At 44.9% G+C, this 23,285-nt stretch overlaps 1 protein-coding gene across 12 annotated transcripts in view; it reads right to left on the minus strand.

The window, feature by feature from the left end:
• Window positions 1-13,686: 13,686 nt before the first annotated feature.
• cadpsa (Ca2+-dependent activator protein for secretion a) overlaps window positions 13,687-23,285 on the minus strand; it is a 206,870-nt gene continuing 197,271 nt past the window's right edge. For all 12 annotated transcript variants that reach the window (XM_030052526.1, XM_030052528.1, XM_030052529.1 and 9 more), the window contains 2 exons: window positions 17,089-17,193; window positions 13,687-15,348 (listed from right to left, as the gene is read on the minus strand). In XM_030052526.1, coding sequence (XP_029908386.1) covers window positions 15,175-15,348; window positions 17,089-17,193 — 279 coding nt within the window. In that variant the 3' untranslated portion in view covers window positions 13,687-15,174. The remainder of the gene's footprint in view (window positions 15,349-17,088; window positions 17,194-23,285) is intronic.

Raw genomic sequence — 23,285 nt, forward strand, 5'->3', positions numbered from 1 at the left:
TATTTGTGTGCCGTGTTGGGAGAAAAGATTTTGAGGCTGAATTTGTCGACGGTGTGGCGAAGCAAGAGGCCGATCCTGAGCCTCACGCTAACACGAGCAGGATCCTCGCACTTCAGAACAGGAAATCACAGACAGTTGTCGTCACACTTTCCTGCCGTGGTGACAACTTCCACCGGCGTTCCACCTGAGGAACGGTGAAGGGAACGTGCGCCTGCGGGGGGAACGAGCTCCTGTCAGCCCGCCGGCTCTGTGCACAACCTCACAGGGACTGAAGCACAAAACGACACACGGGGGGCCCTGCCTCTTAAAAAAGACGTTCTCACACCACTACACTGTGTTCTCAGTGACGTTTGGAGGGGAACGTTTGTGAGAACGTTTGTGATGCCTCAGTTTCAAGGTCGCTGGAGGTGGCTGATGGGTAAAAACAACCGATGAGCCAACGGTGCTGCTCATTTACATTACATTACATTACCATCAGTACCATTACCATACCATTTCCCTAACCTTAACCACGCACTGCTGGCGGCTAACGGAACCAAACGGGCTGAAACGCCACCGAACAAGACGTGCTGATTAGAAACGTGTTTGTGACGCGTCAGAAACAAAAATACGCCTCCCCTTAAGACGTATTTAAGAATGCAGTTTCTGCATGGGAGCATCATATTTAGGAGACAGGGCTCACATGGGAGCTACACACCGAAAAACAAAGGTGCTAACTGGAACCAAAAATAGTTCTTGCCATAGAAGAACCATTTTTGGCTTCACAAAGAACCTTTTAGCAAGAGGTTCTCTAAAGAGCCATTTCTGCAGATGGTTCTTTAAAGACCCCCCAAAGGTGCCTCAAAGAACCATCAAAATGGTTTCTTTAGGAACTATAAGTACTTCTTTAAAGAACTTTAGCAAAAATAGCAAAGAAAGTTATTTGTGGAGCCAACTGGTTCAATAAAGAACCTTTTTTAAATGGTTCTTTAGTGATGTTTTCAGAATAAAAGTCTCTCTGAGTGTTTTAAATCATGTTCCTTGTTCCTTCATTGGGTTCCAGATGAGCTATTAAAAATGTCAGCTGTGGCGCTGTGGCATTTCTCCCTGTTTTCTGATGGTTTATAGAGCGAGACATTAATCCATTCACTGAGGAAATAATCTGCACATTAATCCACAAGGAAAAGAATTGTTAGCTGCTGCCGCCACCAAATAACTCCAATAAACATGAAGAACCTTTAGCACTTTAAAGAGCCACATACAGTGTGTGAAGAACCAGCCCCTAAATAAAGATGGTTCTCTGTAGAGCCAGAGGGCATTTTGAAGAACCGTTAAAGAACCAGTGTTTTTCTGAGAGTGTTTGAGGATAAACAAGTTTTTCTGAGTCCGTCTGAGGCTAAATGTCTTGTAAAGTCGTTTCTGCGGTGAGTCCGTCCAAACAGGAGGACAAACTGACGGCAGGAACCGTTCCACTTCCTGAGTCGACAAAAACAGACGCCCCGCCGCCGTCGCCGCTCAGCCCTGACCGCCGGGTGACACCGCTGGGTGATTTTTCTCCTCTCCGTGGAAAGGTAGCGCCGAGCTGCTCGATGCTGAACTCGGTGTCAGAGACGATGTTGGAAGTTGGCGTTTGGTTCCCTCACGTATGCTTACTCCTCTCTTCTGTCCAGGGAAGAAAAACAAGAAAGTTTTGGGCGAGGGCTGCCAACAAAGAGGAAAACCCGGCGTGTCAAGGCGATGTGTCGTGTTTGTGCTGGGAACAGCAGAACTGGCTGCTTTAATGGATTCCTGCGTGAGTCTTTTTGTCAGCACGAGTTTCCGTCCCCGAGCGCTGGGGAGTTTTCTCAGCCTGTCACGTCTCCTGGCCTTCACCTGGCCTCCTGCAGACTCACCCTGCTGCCATGTGGCCTGTCGCCTCGCCTCTGCTCAGCCGCCACACACACACACACACACACACACACACTTGTCTTACTATACTTGACTCAATTGACAACATTCCTTCCCTAACCTTATCCCTCCATCCAACCTTGAATCTAACCATTGTTATTTTTTTTAAATGTGGAAATCACAGAGCAATTAGAAATGCACAAAGAAAAATGGCCACATATATATTTATTTTTAACTATTCAGCCACCACCTCTACAATGTGCATGCAAAAAATACAAATACAAAATTATATTTAAAAAAAATAAATAATAATAATAATATTGAAAATCCCCAAAATACTGATATGAGATATAAGGAAGGATGTTCAGTGAGGTTTGGACATAATTTGATCATAGCTGACGAATCTCCAGCATGGTGAATGTGAGGTTGGTGATTGGTGGTCAGGCACATTTAAACCATATGATATGCTCGAAGAGGTGAGATTTGTGCATGACACCTCGACATAAAGACCAACGTGTCTCTGTAAACATGCTCATGTATCATTAACCATAAAAAGTTATAATTTAAAATGACTTTGCTGCATTGTTTTAAATGGTGACACTGTAGCCATTTCTTTAAGGACGCTCTAAACGTGCTCTATGAAAACACTCCCTTTCAGATTTGTTGGCAGCTTCTTCCACTGCACTGTAGAGAAATGTGTTTTTGCCCGTTGGATTAGTGAATCAAAACTTTCACTCGGTGCACGAGCAGATCCGTCTCCTCTGCAGAGAAGCCTTCCTTTTTACCTGGAGAATCCTCCATTAGAACAGCAACCCACCAAGGTGTGACACACCTGGCTGTTAAAGGGGACAGGAGACGGCGCTCTGATTGGTTTACTGCATGTTACGCCCAAAACACAGCCAGGATTCATGAAGAGACTCAGGACAAGCCTTTAGAACCAGGAGCCTGGAGCAGCCAGACTTTTTTCTGCTGTTTAAATAGTAAAGGTGGACTTGGACACTGAATGAGCTGCAGCAGCTCTGCAGACCAGGAGCTCAGATCGTTGAAGCTTTTGAGTCTGTTGAGTCTGTTGAGCTGCCTCCGCTTTGTTTTTTGAATCTCAAATCTCTGAGTCTTTTACAAAAGCCCTTCTAGGGACAGGCAGTTGTGCTCCAAACACTGATACTTGTACTACTTGCAGACTTAGATGATCATGAACATAATGATGGCTTCAACTTTGCGTGACTTGATGCCTCCTCCTTATCTGCATTAAGGTTGTTGTTGTGGTGGAAAAGTAAAGTCACGAGGTTCAGACGCTCGCTTTGCCTCCAGAGCCCAGGACCCAGCACCTCGTCCAGGACCCAGCACCTCGTCCAGGACCCAGCACCTCGTCCAGGACCCAGCACCTTGTCCAGGACCCAGCAACTCGTCCAGGAACCAGCACCGCGTCCAGGACCCAGCACCTCGTCCAGGACCCAACACCTTGTCAAGGACCCAGCACCTCGTCTAGGACCCAGCACCTTGTCCAGGACCCAGCACCTCGTCCAGGACCCAGCACCTCGTCCAGGACCCAGCACCACCTCCAGGACCCAGCACCTCGTCCTGGACCCAGCACCTCGTCCAAGACCCAGCACCTTGTCAAGGACCCAGCACCTCGTCCAGGACCCAGGACCTCGTCCAGGACCCAGTACGTGGTCCAGGACCCAGCACCTCATCCAGGACCCAGCACCGTGTCCAGGACCCAGCACCGCGTCCGGGACCCAGCACCGTGTCCAGGACCCAGCACCACGTCCAGAACCCAGGACCTCGTCCAGGACCCAGGACCTCATCCAGGACCCAGCACCGTGTCCAAGACCCAGCACCACGTCCAGAACCCACGTCGTCCAGGACCCAGGACCTCGTCCAGGACCCAGGACCTCGTCCAGGACCCAGGACCTCATCCAGGACCCAGCACCGTGGCCTTGCAGCACTGCGGTGTAAACGGGGCATGTATACCTGTGACACACTGGCCGACTGTGTTTTCTGCAGAGCCTCTTCTTTGTTTGGCGAGCAGTGTGGAGATAACAGACGCCGGCTGTGGAAAGCACCACTTGAGCAACCTGTGCCTCCTCTCAATTCAATCCACCATTGCCTCAGTAGCCTTTTTGGCACACATTGGAACCCCCAACCCCCCTCCGTTCCTTTCCATCATTCATCCCTCTGGGCCACTTTTACTCTCCAATCCCCCCCCTTTTTATTCTGCCCAAACATCCCTCCTCACATCTATTTTTATGACCCCGCTCCAAGTGCCGGGCTGCCTCTGTGTGTTTGGTGGAAGCGGCCCGCGGCTCGGCCAGGCCTGCGTGCCTTTGATGCCCCTCCAAAAGCGCTGCTGTTGAGCTGAATGGAGCCCAGAGACAAAGAACTGAACATCCAGGGCCACCTGACAACTTAAAAAGGTGCCACACACAAGATTGGATGTCAAACGTGACAAAACAAGTAGGTGGTCGGACTGATTTACCCACTCGCATTCCCCTGACCCTGATGAGGGCTTTTCACCGTCAGGCCGTGATCAGATAGCAGCTTTTTTTTTTTTTTTTCGTCTTTTTCCAAACACCAAACCAGGCTGGCAGCAACAGAAAGAGCAAGAACTCAAAGGGTGCAGGCAGCATTACATCACTCTCATTGCAACTATCTAATTAGTGCTGGCTGGCTGACCTGAAGTAATGCAGGGGGGCAAGGTCGGGACGGCGTCCACATGGTGGCGATTTTTTTTTTTTTTTTTTTTAAACAAAACGTTTTCTTTCTATTCAGGCCGCCTGTCCACATGAAAACCGCTTTTGGTCACTGAGAATGAAACTTGTGCAAACCGTTTTTTTTTTTTTAGAAACAGTTTTCTGTTTGCCGTGTCAACGGGTAAATGGTACAATTTGGAAAACCTGAATTCACTTTGGTTTCTTGCACTTAGTTTCTTTGTCTTAATTTTATTTTCTGCCCAGTTTTTGACTGTATTTGAATTTGCATTTGCACTCAGCAATGTCAACAAAACCACCAGTGTCACTCTCCAAGCTCCTTTGCACACGCAGAGACGTTTTCAAGAGCATTCCCATGTGGAACGATCAACTGCTCCTCCAAAACCAGAGAAATAATGAAAAACTATCCATAACATCCATGACGCTGCTCCTCATATCTCTACAGATGGGGTTAGGGTTTAGGTAAAAGTGGGGTTCATCTCAGGAAAATGTCTGTGCTTTTGTTTCTTGAGTCTAAGGGGGAAAAAATCTCAGGTGTATCCAAAAGCTCAGAAATAGAAGTTTTCTTCTCCCGCACCTTTAATTTTTGCACTTTTTGTCACATCAGCAGTATGCAATAACCCATATTTTGTCCCTTTGGCCTCAGATGGCCTCTTCACAGCCCCTTCAGTGTTTTTTTTTTTTTTTTTTCTGGTCTCCAGTTCAGCCTCCTAATCAGGGACTGACACACACCTGGGACGCCTCGCAGCTGAAACAGCCGACAACACAGAAAACAATCAGGACTCGGTCGTTTTTTTAGTGACAGATCTGTTTGCTGTTGAGGAAGATGATGAGGAGGATGTGGCGACATGACGCACGACGAGTTTAATCGTCTCATCCAAGAGCCTCCACTTACGCCGCGTCGCGATTTCAAAATAGTATTTTCCCACAAAGACATAATGCATGTCATGGGGTGCTCGGTTCTCTTTCTTCATTTTCAAGTTTCCACTTGTTTTCACTCAGTACTGTCATCCTATTTCAATATTTTCCCTTAGATTAGACATTACAGATGCTACAGTTTAGCAGCACTGGGCTCCTTCATGTATATTTTTGTGTGTCTGGATCATTGACTAATGTTATGGGCCAAAACAAAAGTTCAAAATATGCTGAATATTTCCTAAGGCCAAAAACTGTCCACATGTAAACATTTTCAAAAATGTCTGAACACACAAGAATGCAAAAAGACTAATTCTGCATCGTATGAGTGAAGTCAAAGCAGCGAAGTTTGCAGCATTATCAAATTGGAAAATTGTGTTCTCTGTCCAAACTGCAAAAAGAAAATGTGATTTGAGAAAAAAAATCACTTTGGAGGGCATTTCACCATTTTTGTGTGGACAAGAGGCCAAATCAGAGAGAAAAAGGGGATTTTTTCAAAAATCATCACTATGGTTTCTAAAAGCACATTTCCAGCAACACCGTGCATGCAAAATATGATATAAAAAAAAAAAAAAAAAAAAAAAAAAATCAGTGTTTGAAGAGCTTTAAGGATTTAAGAACAGCTATAAACATGACGGACACACACGGCAGCCACCTCGTCTGATGTTTTGACCCAATTTTTTTTTAATGCCTCAGTAGAAAAACAAATCTACTGTATTTCTTGTGCCTTGTAAAATTCTAAAGATGCACCAAAGGTCAGTCATTAGACTTTGTAAATAGTCAAACTGTCTGCATGTGCATGTGTGTGTGTGTGTGTGTGTGTGCATGCAGCCCGTGGCTCTGCAGTGAGTCAGGTGAGTCCCGAGGCCGCCGGCGGTGCGGAGGAAGACCTCGGTGCAGCCGTGCGTGAAGGCCGCCCGTCGGAGCGGCGGCGTGCGGCGCCTCGGCCTCGTCCGACTGACAGGTGAGTTCATCGACGTGAACTCTCGGTTCGGATTGGAACGCGAAAGACTCCGGCTGCAAAGGAGTGACAGCGCGCCGCAATCAGGCCTGAGCTCTGCGGCCGGGACAGGATATGCAGATGACGCTCGCTTGTCCGGCTTCATTCCAATCCATCAAAATCTGACAATCCGCCGTCCTGATTTAAGAATAATTCATCGCAGCACTTTACAGCGGTCTGTGTCGAGCTAAATCTATTGAAAAAAAAAACCTGTGAAGGTGAAAATATCTGCTTAAAAGAGGTGTGCACAATCATATTTGTGTGCAGGATGGGGGCGGGAGGCGGCGCAGGATTAACTCGTGACAAGCGTCTCATAATAACAGCAGCCTCAGCAGGCCCAGTTGGCCGCGGTGATACTGTTGATCCCCATATGGGCTTTACTGTATGACCATGAAACAGATCAAACCGCTCGCTGTAATATTTATCCCTGAGCCATAATCATAAAAAACCGGCCCCGATGTCTTACCCGAACATTGTGTGAGATTGCTTTAAACTGTAAGCTACTCTTTTCATGGAAAAGATCTGAAATTAATCAGCGGGCTTGTTGTCCCTTCTTAAGGCTGAGATAAGAAGGTTTTGGTGGGGCAGGGAAACATAAGAGGCTTTGGGGGCCGCCGTTATTAAAAGGATCTGACATCTACCTGCCCTCTCAAATGGCAGGCAATTTTGACACTTCTGGCACGCAAAGCAGCCGTGCAAAAAAAAACAAAAAGCGAAAAAAAAAAAAAAAAAAATAGCTGCTTTTCCTCGGTGCAGTGGCCACAGCGCGGGCCGCAACTTATCTCGTTGTGTTTACCTCGACACCGCAGCGTTAGATGAGCTCTAATGAATTGCCTGCTCGCCGCAAAAGCAGAGAGCGGCTGATTTGGCAGCTTGAGCGTCTGCATATTGGCTGATTTCTCCCCTCATCTTTTTCATTTCCCTCTTGTCATTATCCACATGTATCATGTCAGAGGCGGCCTGATGGGTTCGATGTGTCGGAACGGCTCGTTCTCACATCGGCATTACGGCGCGGCTCCCCGCAGCAGCGACGTGCCACTGCTAAGACTCGGGGCCAGTTCTCACTGTGATGGTCAATTGGAGTTTCCTTTATTTGGATACAGTCATCATTTCCCATTTCCCAACTTGACTGGAGCTTAAAAGCCAAAGCAGCTCAGATCGTGCGGGCGTAAATCTCCCGGCCCATTAATCCGTCTCGGTGTCCTCTCTCGCACAAAACTGCCCCATCGCGTCTGGATTTATGGGGAAATTAAATGGATGATATTCGGAGGCCGCTCGCTGGCTCGGTAGATTGGATGTTGAAATAGGTGGGGTGCCGCGCGCGTCCGCTCTTGATTATTCTCATGTGCAGCCGAGGCAGGATGTGGAGGACGGGCCTCCGTGGAGGCAATTAGGTCAGGAGCACATGAAGTCTCCCAGGCACCAGGTGACCTCAGAGAGCCTCGCCCCCCCCCCCCTCCCACCGCCTCCTCATCCTGCTCCACAGCCTCCAACACCGCGTCTTAGCACCAATTACTCTGTAAAAAATGACAGACTCTTAGTTTAACAGCTTTGCCTGCAGTATGAATAATATGTGGAGGACCGAGTCTCTGAAGTGGGTAGGTTTCATTAGTCCACGTGTTTTGATTCAATAATCATTTAGCTAATTGGGTGCCATGTTGGGAGGAAAAAAAACGTAAAAATGTCAGAAACACATGACCCGTCAACATAACGGTTGCCAGTTTTGGGGTCGCTGCTCAAAAAAGCATTGCATTACTTCATTAATTAATTTATTACTCTCAGTGTAAAGTCATTTGTTTTTTGACTTTTGTGTCACTTCGCACAATCGAGATGTGTTGTCATGTAAGCGGTTAACAGTATAACATTGAACCTGACATGTTTCCACATATCAGCACAACTCTCCATAATAATGATTGGATACACAAGATCCTTCTTTTATGCTTTTTAATAAAGTTAAACCTCAAAGTTGGTGAAAATCAGCCCAAAGAACACGTCCCAGAAAAAAAAAACAAAAAAAAAACACTTCACCGTCACCTTCCTGTCCTCTCCATGCGACACGGTGGACGCCGGGGGTGCGTCTCCTCCAAACTCCGGCTCCTCAGACACCAGAACCAGAACCAGACAAAACTGTATCACACCTCTGGCATATCTAAAGCATATCTATCTATCTATCTATCTATCTATCTATCTAAGAATATGAAGAATATCTTGCAAGCATCAGGGAAGTGATAAGAAACAGAAACAGAAATACCGATATAATAATAATGGCTTGTCGCTGCACATTAGGCAGGCCTCCTCACTGCCTCATTTTAAAACCCTTCTTAAAACCCACCTCTTTTCTTTGGCTTTTGACACCATGTAGGGTGTTGATTTTATGATTTATAATTTTATGTGTGCATGTTTTTGTTTTTTATCCTGTGCGGCCAGTGCATTTTAAATTACTTTATTTGATCTTATTTTATCGTGTTATCCTATTGTGTATTTTACCTTTTTATTCTGCTTCTATTGTGTGATCTTGTGGTGTTTTATCTTGTTGTGCAGCACTTTGGAAAACCTTGTGTTTGTTAAAATTGTGCTATATAAATAAAGTGGATTGGATTGGATTGGATAATAATATGTGCATTAGAGATTTTCTTCTCTGCCTCATGAGCTGCAGCCACAGTCAGCAGAGGTCAGCTGATTTCAGGTGCATGAGAGGAGCGCTCCAACATGCTTTCCCATCCCCTTCCTGTTATGCAGATAAATGAAGAACATATGTAAATAATAACTTAAAGGCTTGATTATTAAGTGTAATGTGATTACTGTGCTTCAGACTAATGTTTTGTAACCCAACACTGATGATCGCTGGTATGAAACAAGTGCATTTCATCACCAGAGGTCCTTAAATTTGTCCTCTAACGGCTGACACACACTAGAGGACGGTGAAAAGACTTGGAAAAATATAAAGTCTGACTTGCTTTCACTGCTAAAGAGCACAAGACTCAGCAGAGACTCGAGATTTTGCCGCGTCATGATCTGCAAGACGACAGCAAGACTCCTGTTGAGGCTGTCTGATGAATATTATAGGAATATTATAAGAATATTATAGTAACATTATAGGAATATTATACGAATATTATAGGAATATTATAGGAATATTATGAGAATATTATAGTAACATTATAGGAATATTATGGAATATTATAAGAATATTATAGTAACATTATAGGAATATTATATGAATATTATGGAATATTATAGGAATATTATGAGAATATTATAGTATCATTATAGGAATATTATAAGAATATTATAGGAATATTATAGGAATATTATAAGAATATTATAGGAATATTAAGGCGACGCTTCCCCAGGTAATCAGTAAGGGTTGAATTATGAGTAATACTGGTGTGTGTGTTTGTGTGTGTGTGTGTGTGTGTCTGTCTGTCTGGGTTACCTTGACTACCGCTGTGTGAGGGTATGGCGTCTAAAAAACAATCGTGGTTATTATGGGATGTAGGAGCCTGCAGCAACGTTACACACACACACACACACACACACGACGTGTCCATGTTCGTGCGCTCCTGATTTTAAATTTGCCTATTAGAGTGAAAAGGTTTGGTGAGGAAAAGTATTTTGGCGTAAAGCACAGTGTAAACTGAACAAAAACATGTATCAGTGTATGAATATGTATCAGTATCAATATGCATGTATCAATATCATATCAAAAATGTCATTTAATCAGCACGTTCATGAGACAAACTGTATTTTTTTAGAGTAAGAAAGTTACTTAAAGTTAGTTAAACCACAGAGAGCTGATAATATTTTTAACAATGATAATATTTTTAATGGTTTTATCTTTACTGTGACCAAACGTTAAACAACAGCAAATGTTCCAGGATGACGAATAAAATATGTCTACTGACCTTTTTACTGATCACTCAAATTATATATATATATATATTTTTCCCCCCTGTAGAAGACAAGGCTTTATGAAGCATTGCATTTGGGTTTCGGGGGCAGAAGAGCAAGTTTTCATCATAAATAATTCTTTTGTTTTTGAGTCACCTCATGTCCACCCGGCTCGCCCAAAAATTCCTGTTTTTCTCCAATCTTCTCAGAAGGATTTGTTTGTTCCCTCCCATAAAATAATTAAAGGATACCCCCATCTTCTTTTAATTTGCGTCTATATTATATCTAATCCGCCCCGACTTTACTCATATCTCCCATCTCGGGCTCTTGATTTGTTTTTGGCCATTCTTGATTTGATCTCTTCTTTGCAATTCTTTCAATCTCCTTCTGGCCTGTAATATAAACTCTCAAGATGAGTGATGATGCCTTAATCCACAACATTAATCTTAGACTCTCATTCTTAAGAAAACGCTGCTGCTGCTCTGTGTGTGTGTGTGTGTGTGTGTGTGTGTCGGGGGGGTGCAGGAGGTCAGGGCCAGGGATTAAAAATATGTATTTTTTGCAGTCTGCAGCCAGAACATCCCTGCCCATTTTAAGTGGTTAGCCGTCAGTGGAAATCTGCCCCGGTTTCCCCAACCCGCCCGCCGTCCCAGTAACACGACACCATAATAACATGAGCAATAACACAGACGCAGGACAGGTGCGTTTCCACATTTTGTCATTCACCTTTATTTGTAAGTTTTTCTCGGCCCGGGTGGGTTTTTCTCCTAGAAGGCAGAAGCATGACGACTCCACCAGAAACTTTACACAGGGAACAGAAACACCGTGGGCTGGATACCTGGGACATGCAAGTAGTTGCACACAGGGCGACACACACACACACACACACACACACGTCTAGGAACACAGTGTGAACAACAGCGACGGAGGGAGAACCACAGGCAGACCTCACTTCCCATCAATCCGTTACAAAAATATGGAAAAAGCCCGTCTTACAGCCTCGGAGGACGAGCAGGGCGCCGACGAGGAGCTCCAGATCGGGTGGTAAACCAATAAACTCTAGTATTTAAACGCTAGCTAACTAAAATAGAAGTTTATTTTTTTTATTATTATTTATTTAAAACGTGTAAAAAGACTGAAAACGATCCTCACCAGTGAGATAAAACAAAGAAAGTCGGGGTGTGTATTGCGTTGCTAACTCATGTTTTTTTTTTAAACAAAATAAGCTCAAGAGGTTTTCGGAGGAGTGCGGGGTCGGCGTGGAGAACGGGAACAGCGTCTGAAGGCAGTTTGAGTTTGTGTGCATTTCGACGTGGACAGGCGATTTGCGATTTGCGTCGCCGCGGACGGATTCCCCTCGGAGGAGCGAGGCGGCGTCACGTGTGGTTTTTTGTAAGGGGTTTACGCAGCACACTCAGCTCAGTGGGGGCGTTTGTGCCGTTCTAACGAAGAGCGAGGAATGAAGCAGAGGAACGTACGGAGCTGTAGGCCAGTAAAATATGATTTGAGGGTAGGAGGGGTTAAATATGTTCAGGATGCAACCCTGCCTCCTAAAAGTGACGTTCCCATAAAACTAAACTGCGTTCTTAATTCTGTTTAGGGGGAAACGTATTTTCTCTTGGATTACGTTTGTCTCTGATACATCACAAACACGATTCTAACAACGTATCGTGTTTATCATGTCGCATTTTAGCCGGTTTCCTTACTTTAGCCACCAGAACCACCGCGTTAAGGTTGGGGAACGGTGAGGTTTAGGCCTGAAAACCACAGACAAATCTGTGGCTTCATGCCGGACTCGAACCCGTCCGGATGAAAGTCGGTTGATTGACACATCGGCCGGCTCACCCGCCTCCTGAGGTGAACTGAGGGGATCACAGCCGTTCTTCAAACAAACCTACACCAAGACACAAACACAACTAAAGCCTTTTCTTTTTAATTCCACCCTGTGCTGTGTTTTATTCTTTTTAATGTTTTATTTAATGTGTTTTCAAATGTTCTTCTTTTTATTGTGAAGCACTTTGAGCTGCAATTCTTGTACGAAATGTGCTATACAAATAAAGTTTTATTATTATTAAAGTGCACAAGATCCACGTAGTGCCTCCGTTCGGTCACAAGCACCAGGTGAGAACCACAGGTGAGAACCACAGGCTCATTTCGATCAGTCCACAACATGGATATTGTTCCTTAATTTCTTTCATTTTTACTGCCAGTCTCGTTACTTTGTAGATTTGATTCCATATTTTATGTGAACAAATGAAAACGTGTCCACAAATTAAATGTAAACACAAACATCATGTACATGTTCAAACTGATTTCAACGTATTTTGTCACGGATTACGTTGGTTTGTGGTTTACCATAAAAATGTTTTTATCACTTTACGATAAGAGTAGAACAATTAACGTTAGTTAATGTCAGTTAATGCCCTAATGGTTTATTAACTGTTAGTTAATGATTATTATGGAATTTACTAATGTTAATAATATCTACAATAACCCTTAAATAACATATAAATTAATACCATGAACAGCATTAGTACATGATTCTTAGACACATTAGTTAACGGTTAGTTAACTGTTACTTAATGTTTATTACCTGTTACTTAATGTTTATTACAGCATTAACTAACGTTAATTGTTGTACTCTTATTGTAAAGTGTTACCGCTTATATTCCACATTAGGAGGCAGGCGAGGCGGTGGATGGGTCAAACGACCGACTCAGGCACCGCGAGTTCGAGTCCCATGTCAGTGTTTGTTTTTAGTCTATGTTATGTTACATTATGTTGGGTTACATTATGCTACGTTCCATTGTGTTTTGTTACATTATATTACTTTACCTTACCTTCACCATGTCATTTCTGGTGCCTAACCCTAACCACGTGGCACCACCCTGCCATAACAGGAAGGGGGCGCTGTGGTGGCTCAGCTGGTAGAGCGCGGACCGCCTCTTAAAGACCGTCCTGACCGCAGCGTCCCGAGCTCGAATTCAAGTCCACGCCCTTTGCTGCTACTGTAACTATCAAAAAAAAAAAAAAAAAAAAAAAGAACAAGGAAAACAGCCAGAAAGGAAGATGCATCTGAAACAAACATAATCCGCAACAAAACCCATTTCCCTCTCAACATAATTAAGAACACAGTTTAGCTGCAGGGAAACGGGATTCTCAGGAGACAGGGTGGCACGACGACACGTAAACCGAGTCATTTAGCGGCTTCTGCTTGTTCGGTTGTTCGTTTGAGCGACGGTGCAGCTCGCTCATCTGTTCCGTGCATGTTTGTATGTTTGTTTTTGAATCTTTACGAAGGGTTTCGTTCCAAAATGCAGCAAAAAAAAAAAAAAAGAAAAACGTGTGACCAGGAGTTGCGAGTCTGAGTGAGAAATGCAAACCCGTTACAAAGAAAGTGACGTGAGGTCATTTCCACATCCCTTACAACAGCGGACCACAGCTGCACTCACGGCACACTTAAAGAAGCTTTTTATTATTATTATTTTATTTTATTTTATTTTTTTTATTTTAGCATTGCACACAGACACATTCATAGGCTTACTCAGAGACTTGGTATCTGACATTGCAAACTAAATGGTTATCCATATTGCTTAAGAACATTCAGGAGTGGATTTTAGGGAAATTTCGGGAAATATCGGAAACTCTTACCAACATAACACCGACGTTTTTTTTTGTTTTGTTTTGTTTTGTTTTTCATTGTTTTAACTCCTAGATATACTTTTAAGGACCGTGAGAGTGGTCGTAAATATGTGATCGTTTCGTGGTGGGTGGCGTGTCGCTGCGTCGCGTCACAGCGTGACCTCAGAGGGAAGGACGGCCGGGACATGCATCGACGTCGGTGCCGCTGCTTTCCGCCCCCCCTCGCCTGCAGCCACGCCTTACCGGCCTGGATCGCCTCCACGCTGCGCATTTCCTCTCCAGCAGTGCTGCACAAAGGATGGTGGACACTCGGTATGCAAGGCGTATCACAGCACTTCTCAGATAAAACGAAAAAAGGAAAGTAAAAAATGTGAAAAAGGCTCCCACTTGACATTTCGGGCCGCCCTGAACGAAAGGTACCGCGTCGTGTCGTGTCGTGTCGTGTCGTGTCGTGTCGTCCGTGCCTCCGCAAAAGACCCCGAGAGTTATTCTGCGTTACCTCTATTTTTTTTAAGGCTTCCTTGCATAATAAGCGCTCGTCGGTGAGAAGTCATGGATTTCCTAGGAAGAAGTGAACACATCTGTCCCATCAGTGAGGTCGACCCTCTCTGTGTGGACCCGCTGCGGGCTCGTCTGGGTGTGACAAAGGTGTTGTTCGTGCAAGGTCGTACGATGGCTTTCGTTGATTCCATTACAGAAATAATATAGCACGTGAGTGAATTATATTTATGTGTTTGAGAACAGGGCCGGTGCGGAGCGTCGGCCTCGGAAACTCGACCAGATCAGGAGAAACTGGAGAAATTCGACATGGTGGACTGCTGATCGATTGCTGATTTTTTGGAAGTACTTCAACACAAAAAATGCATTTAATTCCACTTAATAGTTAAAAAACAAACAAACAGTGTAGACGTGTTATTAGGAACGGAAACAAAAGACAGCAAATGATGGAGAGAACCAACTAGTTTGATCATGTTGGGCCAATCAGATCGTGGCGATTGTGCCGAACATGACTCGGCCCGTGCGGCGAGGCTCCCAGGCAGCGGGCCGCCTCTGCAAAGCTTTTTTATTTATTTTATTTATTTATTTTTTTGTCAAATCTGTCCTCGTTGTCCGGTGCCACGTCAGGCCGGTGCAGCACGGCCCGCTGGTCTAGTTGTCATCGTCCTCCTCGTCGCTGTCCTTCATGGATATGCCCTGCATGCCTCCTTCCCTGACCGAGGCGGTGGCCTCCTCCAGAGTCAGCCGGTTCCTCACCGTCTCGTACATCTTGCTGTTGAGCGTCGAGTCGAGCACGCCCTGCAGCCGGAAGTCACGGTACTTTTTCTGAGGAGGCAGGGAGTGAATCAGAAGGTGAGGACGAAGGTGGTGTAGATGTCCTTGCTCTAACACACAAGACAGTATATTACTATGGTTTGGCATGGATTTGATGGGTTTTTTTCATGGATTTTGCTGGTTTGAATGGTTTTCTTCAGCAGGATCAGAGTGCCTGTATCACCTGTATCACCTGTATCACCTGCATCACCTGTATCATCACAAACCCAGCAAGTCCTCCAACCCACGTAGGGTTTCTGTGTACTTTTATTTAGTAATTACACTTTAAGTCCAATTTTAGTGACGCTTTGTACTACTACATCCACTACACAGTGCCAATTCTACTTGTTCTACTCCTAACCACCAGTAACTACTGACAGATTGTGGGGCCTTTCACAATAAAAGCTCAGGTTAGCAAAGATTAGACGAGTAACCTGTCTTTACTTTTTTTTGTTGCATTTTTTTTTTTTAATTCCCAATTTCCAATCAAGAAAGTCTAGTTTGAAACAAAGTTGTTGTTTCTAAAAAGTAACACAGTAACTTTTACTCATTTCAAGTCCATTTCAAGTTACCGTATTTCCCCAATGAATCGCCCGGCCGCAAATAGCCGCCTGGTTCTTATAAACGCCTGGGGTCTGCACCCATTTTGCGTATTAAACGCCCACCCGAATAACCGCCAGGGCGATTATTTGCATTATATTGAGGTAAATCCAAAATAAGGCTATTCACCTTATTTTTGCAGAAGTAAACAGTTAGAAGCACAATAACTGTGCCGCACTTCCGTTTTCTGTCAAAATAAGAGCGCTAGCTAACGTTAGAAAAAAAAAGGGTGTAGCCTACTGTAATCTTAAATGGACCGACTGTAAATATGTTGGACAGTAACTGTCATCACAATAATGGCCTGGTGCAGGTCTGTGCAAAAATAAATAAAGGCCTGCAGCGAATAGCCGCCTGGTTCTTTTAAACGCCCGGGGTCCAAGTCGATTTTGCGTATTAAACGCCCGGGAGATTAATTGGTGAAATACGGTAGTTATTTTTTACTTCAGTAGATTTTCACAGTAGTATTTTTACTTCCTTGCCAGTAAAATATCAGCAAAGAAGCAGTACTTCTACTAGTTGTAAATTAGTAAATTCCAGCGCTCTTTCCACCTCTGCACAAATTGATAATATCTAATAGTGCAAGTGGATTTTTCCTTTAGGATCAATAGTTTTTTTTTAAAGTTGGGGGGAAACAGATCCCAAATCACAGGTAAATGTTGCCCGTGATCAAAACGAGCCTTCGCCACCCTGTGTTATCATGCAGCAATATGATGACCTTACTCTAGAACTGAGACAAAATAGATCTAATCCCCTGTTCCTGCAGTGGACGTCTCTTGAAAAGTGAATAATTTGACTCCTGATTTTAGAGCTGTCTTGTGGTGAAATCCTCCGTCTGTGAGGTTTTTGAATCCCTTACACATTAAATACATGATGAGGATGTTATTTATCATGCCACTGCCATTTGTTGTTATTGTTAAAGACTTCAATCGCACAGAACGGGCCTATTTGGAACGATACGACCAAATCAATTAAAAAGGTCTTGCAGTGAAGTGGACTGAGATCTGTTTTGAAATGAACAAAAACAAAATGTGTATCTACTGTATAAATGCATATTATGTTATAGTACACTGTTTTTTTTTGTTTGTTTTTTTAAAGAGGTTTCCTCAGTGAGGAGTGTGTGAGGCAGCCTGTGTGGGTTTCCTCCAGCCTCACCTTCACGATCCGAATGAGGATCTTCAGCTGGTAGACGTGGAGCTGCAGGTCCATGCGGTCCGTCAGCCATGTTCCCAGCAGGTTCATCGTGCTGGTGTACCATTGCTGCACACACACACACACACACACACACACACACACACACATACATGCAAACACATATAAAGATCAATCAGGTTGATATTCGGTGAAATGCAATCACAGCCTGTTAGCATCAGAGCGCAGACATCAAGCAGCATTTCGGTGTTGGAGACGCGGCCGATGCAGAACGGCGAGGCTCGCGCCGCCCGAGCGTCACTCACGGCGTTTCGTTGGCGGGAGGGAATACGATCCCACCCTCGCGGCGGCGCCCCGTGACGCCGAGGGCGAGGCCGGAGGGAGCGAGCCGACTGTCATCTGCAGGGAGACGCTTCCGCTCCCGAGATGTTCATGTCATGTCGGCGCTGATGGCGAGCACAGCCGAGCTCCGACGCTTCAGGTCGGCGAAACGGATGAAATCTTTTGCCCTGACCTTTGACCTAGAAGCTTCTGAGCTTCAGCACGACGTCAAAAAGCCCTCGCTCCTTCACCGGAAATTTAAGAGGAAGGAAAGGAAACCCCTGTCGTGATTCTTATGTGCATGTTTTGGCGGCGCGGCGGCCACTTGAGCGTTTTCAGAGCTGCTCCTGTGGGATTTCAGAGCTACATTAACTGCTGTGCTAATCTGCCCTGGTTCACACACAAGCTGTCCACTGTGCTCCCTGCCCACTGCCAGCACCGCGACCAGGCTGTCCATCACGCGTGTTGCCACGGCAACCGGGTTACAGCGTGACCGCGGCGGCTCCTCGGCGGTGGACAGGTGTGTGTACAGGGCCGAGTCTGTGAGAATGAAAGTGAAACTCCAAATTCAGTGTGTTAGTGACAGAGACGGTCAACAGAAACTGAAAACTAAACGATAAAGTTATCAGAGACGTGGAAAAAAAAAAAAAAACTGTTAACATGAGTGCAGCGCCTAGACTGGCTTTTTCTTTTTTTATTTATTATTATCCATTTTCACCTATTATTTTCCGCTAAACAGACTACCATCAGTAAAGGCATGAAGAAGTCATTTATTCATACCCCAGCACTCACAAAAAAAAAAAAAAAAAAAAAAAAAAAGAATAAATAAAAAACTGGTTAGCCTTGTCCTACTAAAAAAAATAAATAAATAAAGAATATGGAATAAAAGCAAAAAAATCACAAATTTAAATTTAAAGAATAGAATAATACAAAAACCCTCAATAACTGCTTGTAGCTATAATCAATGATATTATTATTAATGTTATTAGCATTATAGTCGTCGTTGTTGTAACATCTAATCTGTGTTCCTGTAATCTGGACTGCACCATTTGAATGTTATCATCATATTGAGCCTGTTTAATGTCGGTTTACTGTAAATGTCTCCATCAGTAACTCAGTATTATATGTTGTGTTGCGTGGTGTCACGTAGAGAGCGGACGGCGGTGCTGAGGCGGTGTGCCGAGCGGCCCGGCCCTCCTATCGGTTTCAGCAGAACAAACGGGCTTCAACCTTGAGATCTGCCGTTGCTCTATTTCGAGTGCAGAGCGCTGCGAAGCCGGAGCTCTGCGAGGCACAGTGAACTCAGCCTGCCTCCTCCACGCCGAGCACAAGCTAAGCCGAAAGGCTGCAGATGTTTCTCTGTGGGCCTTGTGCCGTTGCCAGTCTAATTGATGGATAATGATGAGAGCAGGCTGATACTAATAGAAGCCGACTGACTTTCAACAGTCAGGGTCAGAGCAGAAAGGATGGGGGGGGGGTGGGGGGAACGGGAAGACAAGGAGGAGGGAGGGGGAACAAGTGTGTGTGTGTGTGTGTGTGTGTGTGTGTGTGGTGGGGGTGGGGGTGGGGGGGCAGAGAGGGAGGAGATGAGACGCCTTGGGGAAACTGTAAAGTTGCTCAGGCTAGACTTTTATCCTTGAAAGTAAACAACTTATTACCATAATGACTATAAAAGCTGCACTACAGACCGTCTGTTGAATTTACACCTACAGGTGCAAATCAAACCAAACAAACAAAACAAACAAAAAAACAAAAACAACTTTATTTGCATAGCACCTTTTCCTATAATCAAATGCAATGCAATGCACTTGACAGTTAAACAGAGCAGAGCATTAAAGAGAAGGAGAAACAAAGCGACAATAAAACCCACTGTCCTGCCACATCAGCTCTAAAAGGAAAGACTCTACTGCAATCAAGAGAGTACTGCAAACCACTACTGCAGTAGAAGTAGAAGTACTGTTCCTCTGCTGGTATGTGACTGCAGTAGAAGTAGAAGTACTGCTCCTCTGCTGGTATCTGAAGTAGAAGTACTGTTCCTCTGCTGGTATGTGACTGCAGTAGAAGTAGAAGTACTTTTCCTCTGCTGGTATGTGACTGCAGTAGAAGTAGAAGTACTGTTCCTCTGCTGGTATGTGACTGCAGTAGAAGTAGAAGTACTGTTCCTCTGCTGGTATGTGACTGCAGTAGAAGTAGAAGTAGTGCAGTAAAAATCTCCTGCAGTAAAAGTCCAAAGTGTCTCATGTCAAATGTCCTGGCAGTAAAAGTGACTGAGCTCCTTTTTCCAAACAGTAACTGTGTTAGCTGGGATCTTTTCCATGCAGTTAGAAAAGGAGGAGAGAACACACTGCACACTGCATGCTTTTAAAGGAGCATTACACAAAAAACTGAAGTGAGGACCCTGTAGACTCAACTGACAAACCGTGGAATAAGCACATCACATGATGGTTGAGTCTACGTAGTTCTCATTGTCCACACTTATTCAACATTTTTTTGCCAGTTGAGTCTAAATGCGGTTTTTCACGGTGCAGCTTTTATTGTGAAATTTGGAAAAAATGACAAAAAGCAGAAGCAACAAAGTAGAAGAAGCTTCTTCTTCTCGTCTTTGCTGACTGAGCTTTTATTGTGAAAGGCTCCACAGTCTGTCATTGATCGTCTGGTCTCTGTGATGGATCTGATTTAAAATGGAGTGAAGGACAAAACCCAGGCAGAAATGGACTGAAGGAAAAGTAAAAAATTAATTATTTGAAAAAAAAAATATTCCAAAAATACTACTCAGCTACAGCAACATAAGGAAATGTAATTAGTTACTTCCACCTCTGAAGTCACACTCTGTGGAGTCAACACTCTATCTACCGACACCAGTCTCAGGGACAGGAACAAGCATCCAAAAACAATAAATATCAAAACAAAATTAATAAAAATAATAATAAAATCAAACAGAAAGGGAGAGAGGATGAGAGGTTTCGTCAGCGCTCCTGTTTATCTGAGCTGCTGATGAAGATGAGGGACCCGGCGCTGATCCGTGCACCTGCACTCGCACTGAGTCATCAGCTCCAAACTGAACTCTTCTTCAGGATTTGTCCAATTTGACACCAAGGACGGCCGGACCCAAAAAACAAAAAAACAAAAAAACAAAACAACAAAAACGAGGCGTGGCCCGTGTGCAGTCGGGAGAGCGGCGGCCGTCCCGGGGCGGCGCCGCGTCCCGGAGAGGAGGAAGAGGAGCGGGACGGGTCTGCATGTAGGTCAAGCTCTGTCAGTCAAAGCCGGGCGGAGAGGAGGACGGCTGTGCGGCAGTGAGGCAGCGCCGGGGTGAATCAGCGAGGCGACCTGGTGCCAGCAGCTTCCTATCTGTCGCTGTGTGCCTGTGAAGGCTCCGGCGTGGCAGCAGGCCTGTGATCTCGCCCCGAGCACAACCCCCCGCCGGGAGGCCAGGCCTGGAGTGACTGATCCACTGACTGGCTGCTCTCCGGCTTCCCGTCTCCTCCTCGTCCTCCCCTTCTCTCTCTCTCCCTCTCTCTATACTTCACAAGATGTCACGGCTCCCATCTGTAGCCATTTTGCTGCAGCCATTTTGTGTCCTGCACTTGGTTTACCTCGCCGCGCTCAGACGGACGCCGCCGCCGCGTCGCAGCTGGGAGCGCCGCCGCAGAACCGACTGTACAGCCGAGGTCCAAATGTATCGATGCTGCATGTCAAATAAACTGATCATGTGGATTTATTTCCATATTTAGATTAAAGTCTCCCCTCCGGCCTTTAATCAAACCCTAAAAATCATCTCTCTTCATCAAAATTACATATTTGTTAAGTCCATGAAAAAACTCTACACCTTGCCCTCATTAAGTATGCGCAGGTTAATGAATATGTAAATAGTCGCCGCCGCCCCCCCCCCACCACCTGCTTGCACTGCAGTTCTTAACTTATATTTGATAATCCATCCGTGTAAAAAAGTATTTGTTTCAGTGAAACTCTTAGTGACGCTCATGTGGTTCATGTGAAGCAGCCGGTTCCAGCTGGTCCTGCTGATTTTTTGAAAATACGACATTGAAGCGACCGGCGGAGCTGCAGCTGAAGATAAATTATTCTTAGAAATTATTTTTGGGGTTTGGTCACGTCGGCGTTATTTTAGTGAAACTCCAGTGTGAGGAAAATAAAAACGACGGACCTGCCGTCTGTTCTGGGCAACTTCCTGTAAAGTGCTGGAGTTTACGGGACGACACTGAAGGCAACACGCAGGCCACTTCTGACAGTAAATGTAACCCAGAGATGGAGGACGAGTGAAATGTGGGGGCTCGGGTTCAGACAGCATGCCTGTCGGGTTCGGGTCGGGTTCAGATGTGCGCGCACACACACACACACACACACACACACACACACACACACACACACACACGTCCAGCTGCAGCAGAGGAGTGTCAAAACACTGGTCACACACAGTCAGCAGAGTGAAGCTCACAGTTTAGGAGAATCACCTGTGGGCCTGGTCCATTTAGCCCCGCCCCTTTAGCCGTGCCCTTTAGCCCCGCCCCTTTAATCTCAGTACAGCTGGTACATGACGACTTTTACTGCCAATCACTGTGTTACAGTGTTACCTACTAACAACAGTGATGTGTTACAGTGTTACCTACTAACAACAGTGATGTGTTACAGTGTTATCTATTGACAACGTGCCGGTGTCTCAGTGTAAGGTAACGGCTGGCTTATTTACCAAAGTACTTTAATTGAAAACTGAATTGGCAAACTAATGCGTTTGGTTATTAATTACCATAAAAATCATATTGTGAGATCTCTGCAGAGCATTTCTTTGTGAGGCCTCCAGGGCTTGGCACCTTTTAGCTTGGCTTGCTAATGGCTTTGTTTGCTAGCTAACTAGCCAGGAAGTTAAATTACCAAATGAGCAAATGATGTTAATGTTAACATACAAGTCGCCGCTACCAGCTACCTGTGAGTTGCCATTATCATTATCATTATTATTATCATTATTATTATTATTGCACCCACGGCTTCCAGCAGGATGAAGCAGCAGCAGCTGGTCTCGTGGGCTGTGAAGAGCGTCATATTTGCTGTGTGTGACAGGACGGTGGATTTTCTGGACCAAACAGACTCACTTAGGAAGAGTATATTTAATGTACACCTCCATGGTGAATCCATAAGACACCACTCGTCACCCGACACACCTGTCAAATCTGATTGATTCCTGCAAACTGATGATAATGTGCTGCAGTCCACCGGCACTGATCCAGACATCACAACGTCATTTGTTTCTGTCCAAAAGGAAATATATCTAATAAACACTGTCCATCTGAACAATAGTATTAAATCAAATCATTATTAGTGAAGTTTCAACACATGCATGTGCAAGTGCTGAAGGCCAAATCTAGTTTCCCCATGTAACTCTAATATTATTTTAAGAGTTTATGTTAAATACGTCTGATTTCTCTGTGCTATTACGAGGAAAGGAAATGAAGAACATCTCTAATCTGATTGGCTCCTACAAAACATCAAATCATAGCAGAAAAAAACAAAGTTTGATTGAAATTGGAGTTCATGTGAGATTCACTGACTTGAGCGTGTGATGGATGTAAAGCAAAAGTTTTAGGAATCTTTCTTATGCCCATTTTTTTCTTCCCCCTCCCGGCGTCCGTCCTCACGGCGTCGTCCCGCTCGCCGCTCGTGGTTTCCTCGCTGCGTCTGTTCGCTCGCCGTCACTTTGCTCACTTCACCAATCACCAGCCGCCGTCCTCCTCCTCCTGTGCCGTCGCTCATCCTCTCATCCTCTCTCCTCTCCTCTCTTTGCACCGTCTCTGGAGCGATCTCCTCCCAAACCCGGGACTCCCCACCTCGACCCGGAGCAGGATGATCCACATGTTGTCGGCCTG

The sequence above is a fragment of the Myripristis murdjan genome, chromosome 5 (genome assembly GCF_902150065.1).
Source record: "Myripristis murdjan chromosome 5, fMyrMur1.1, whole genome shotgun sequence".
NCBI classification, from domain to species: Eukaryota; Metazoa; Chordata; class Actinopteri; order Holocentriformes; family Holocentridae; genus Myripristis; species Myripristis murdjan.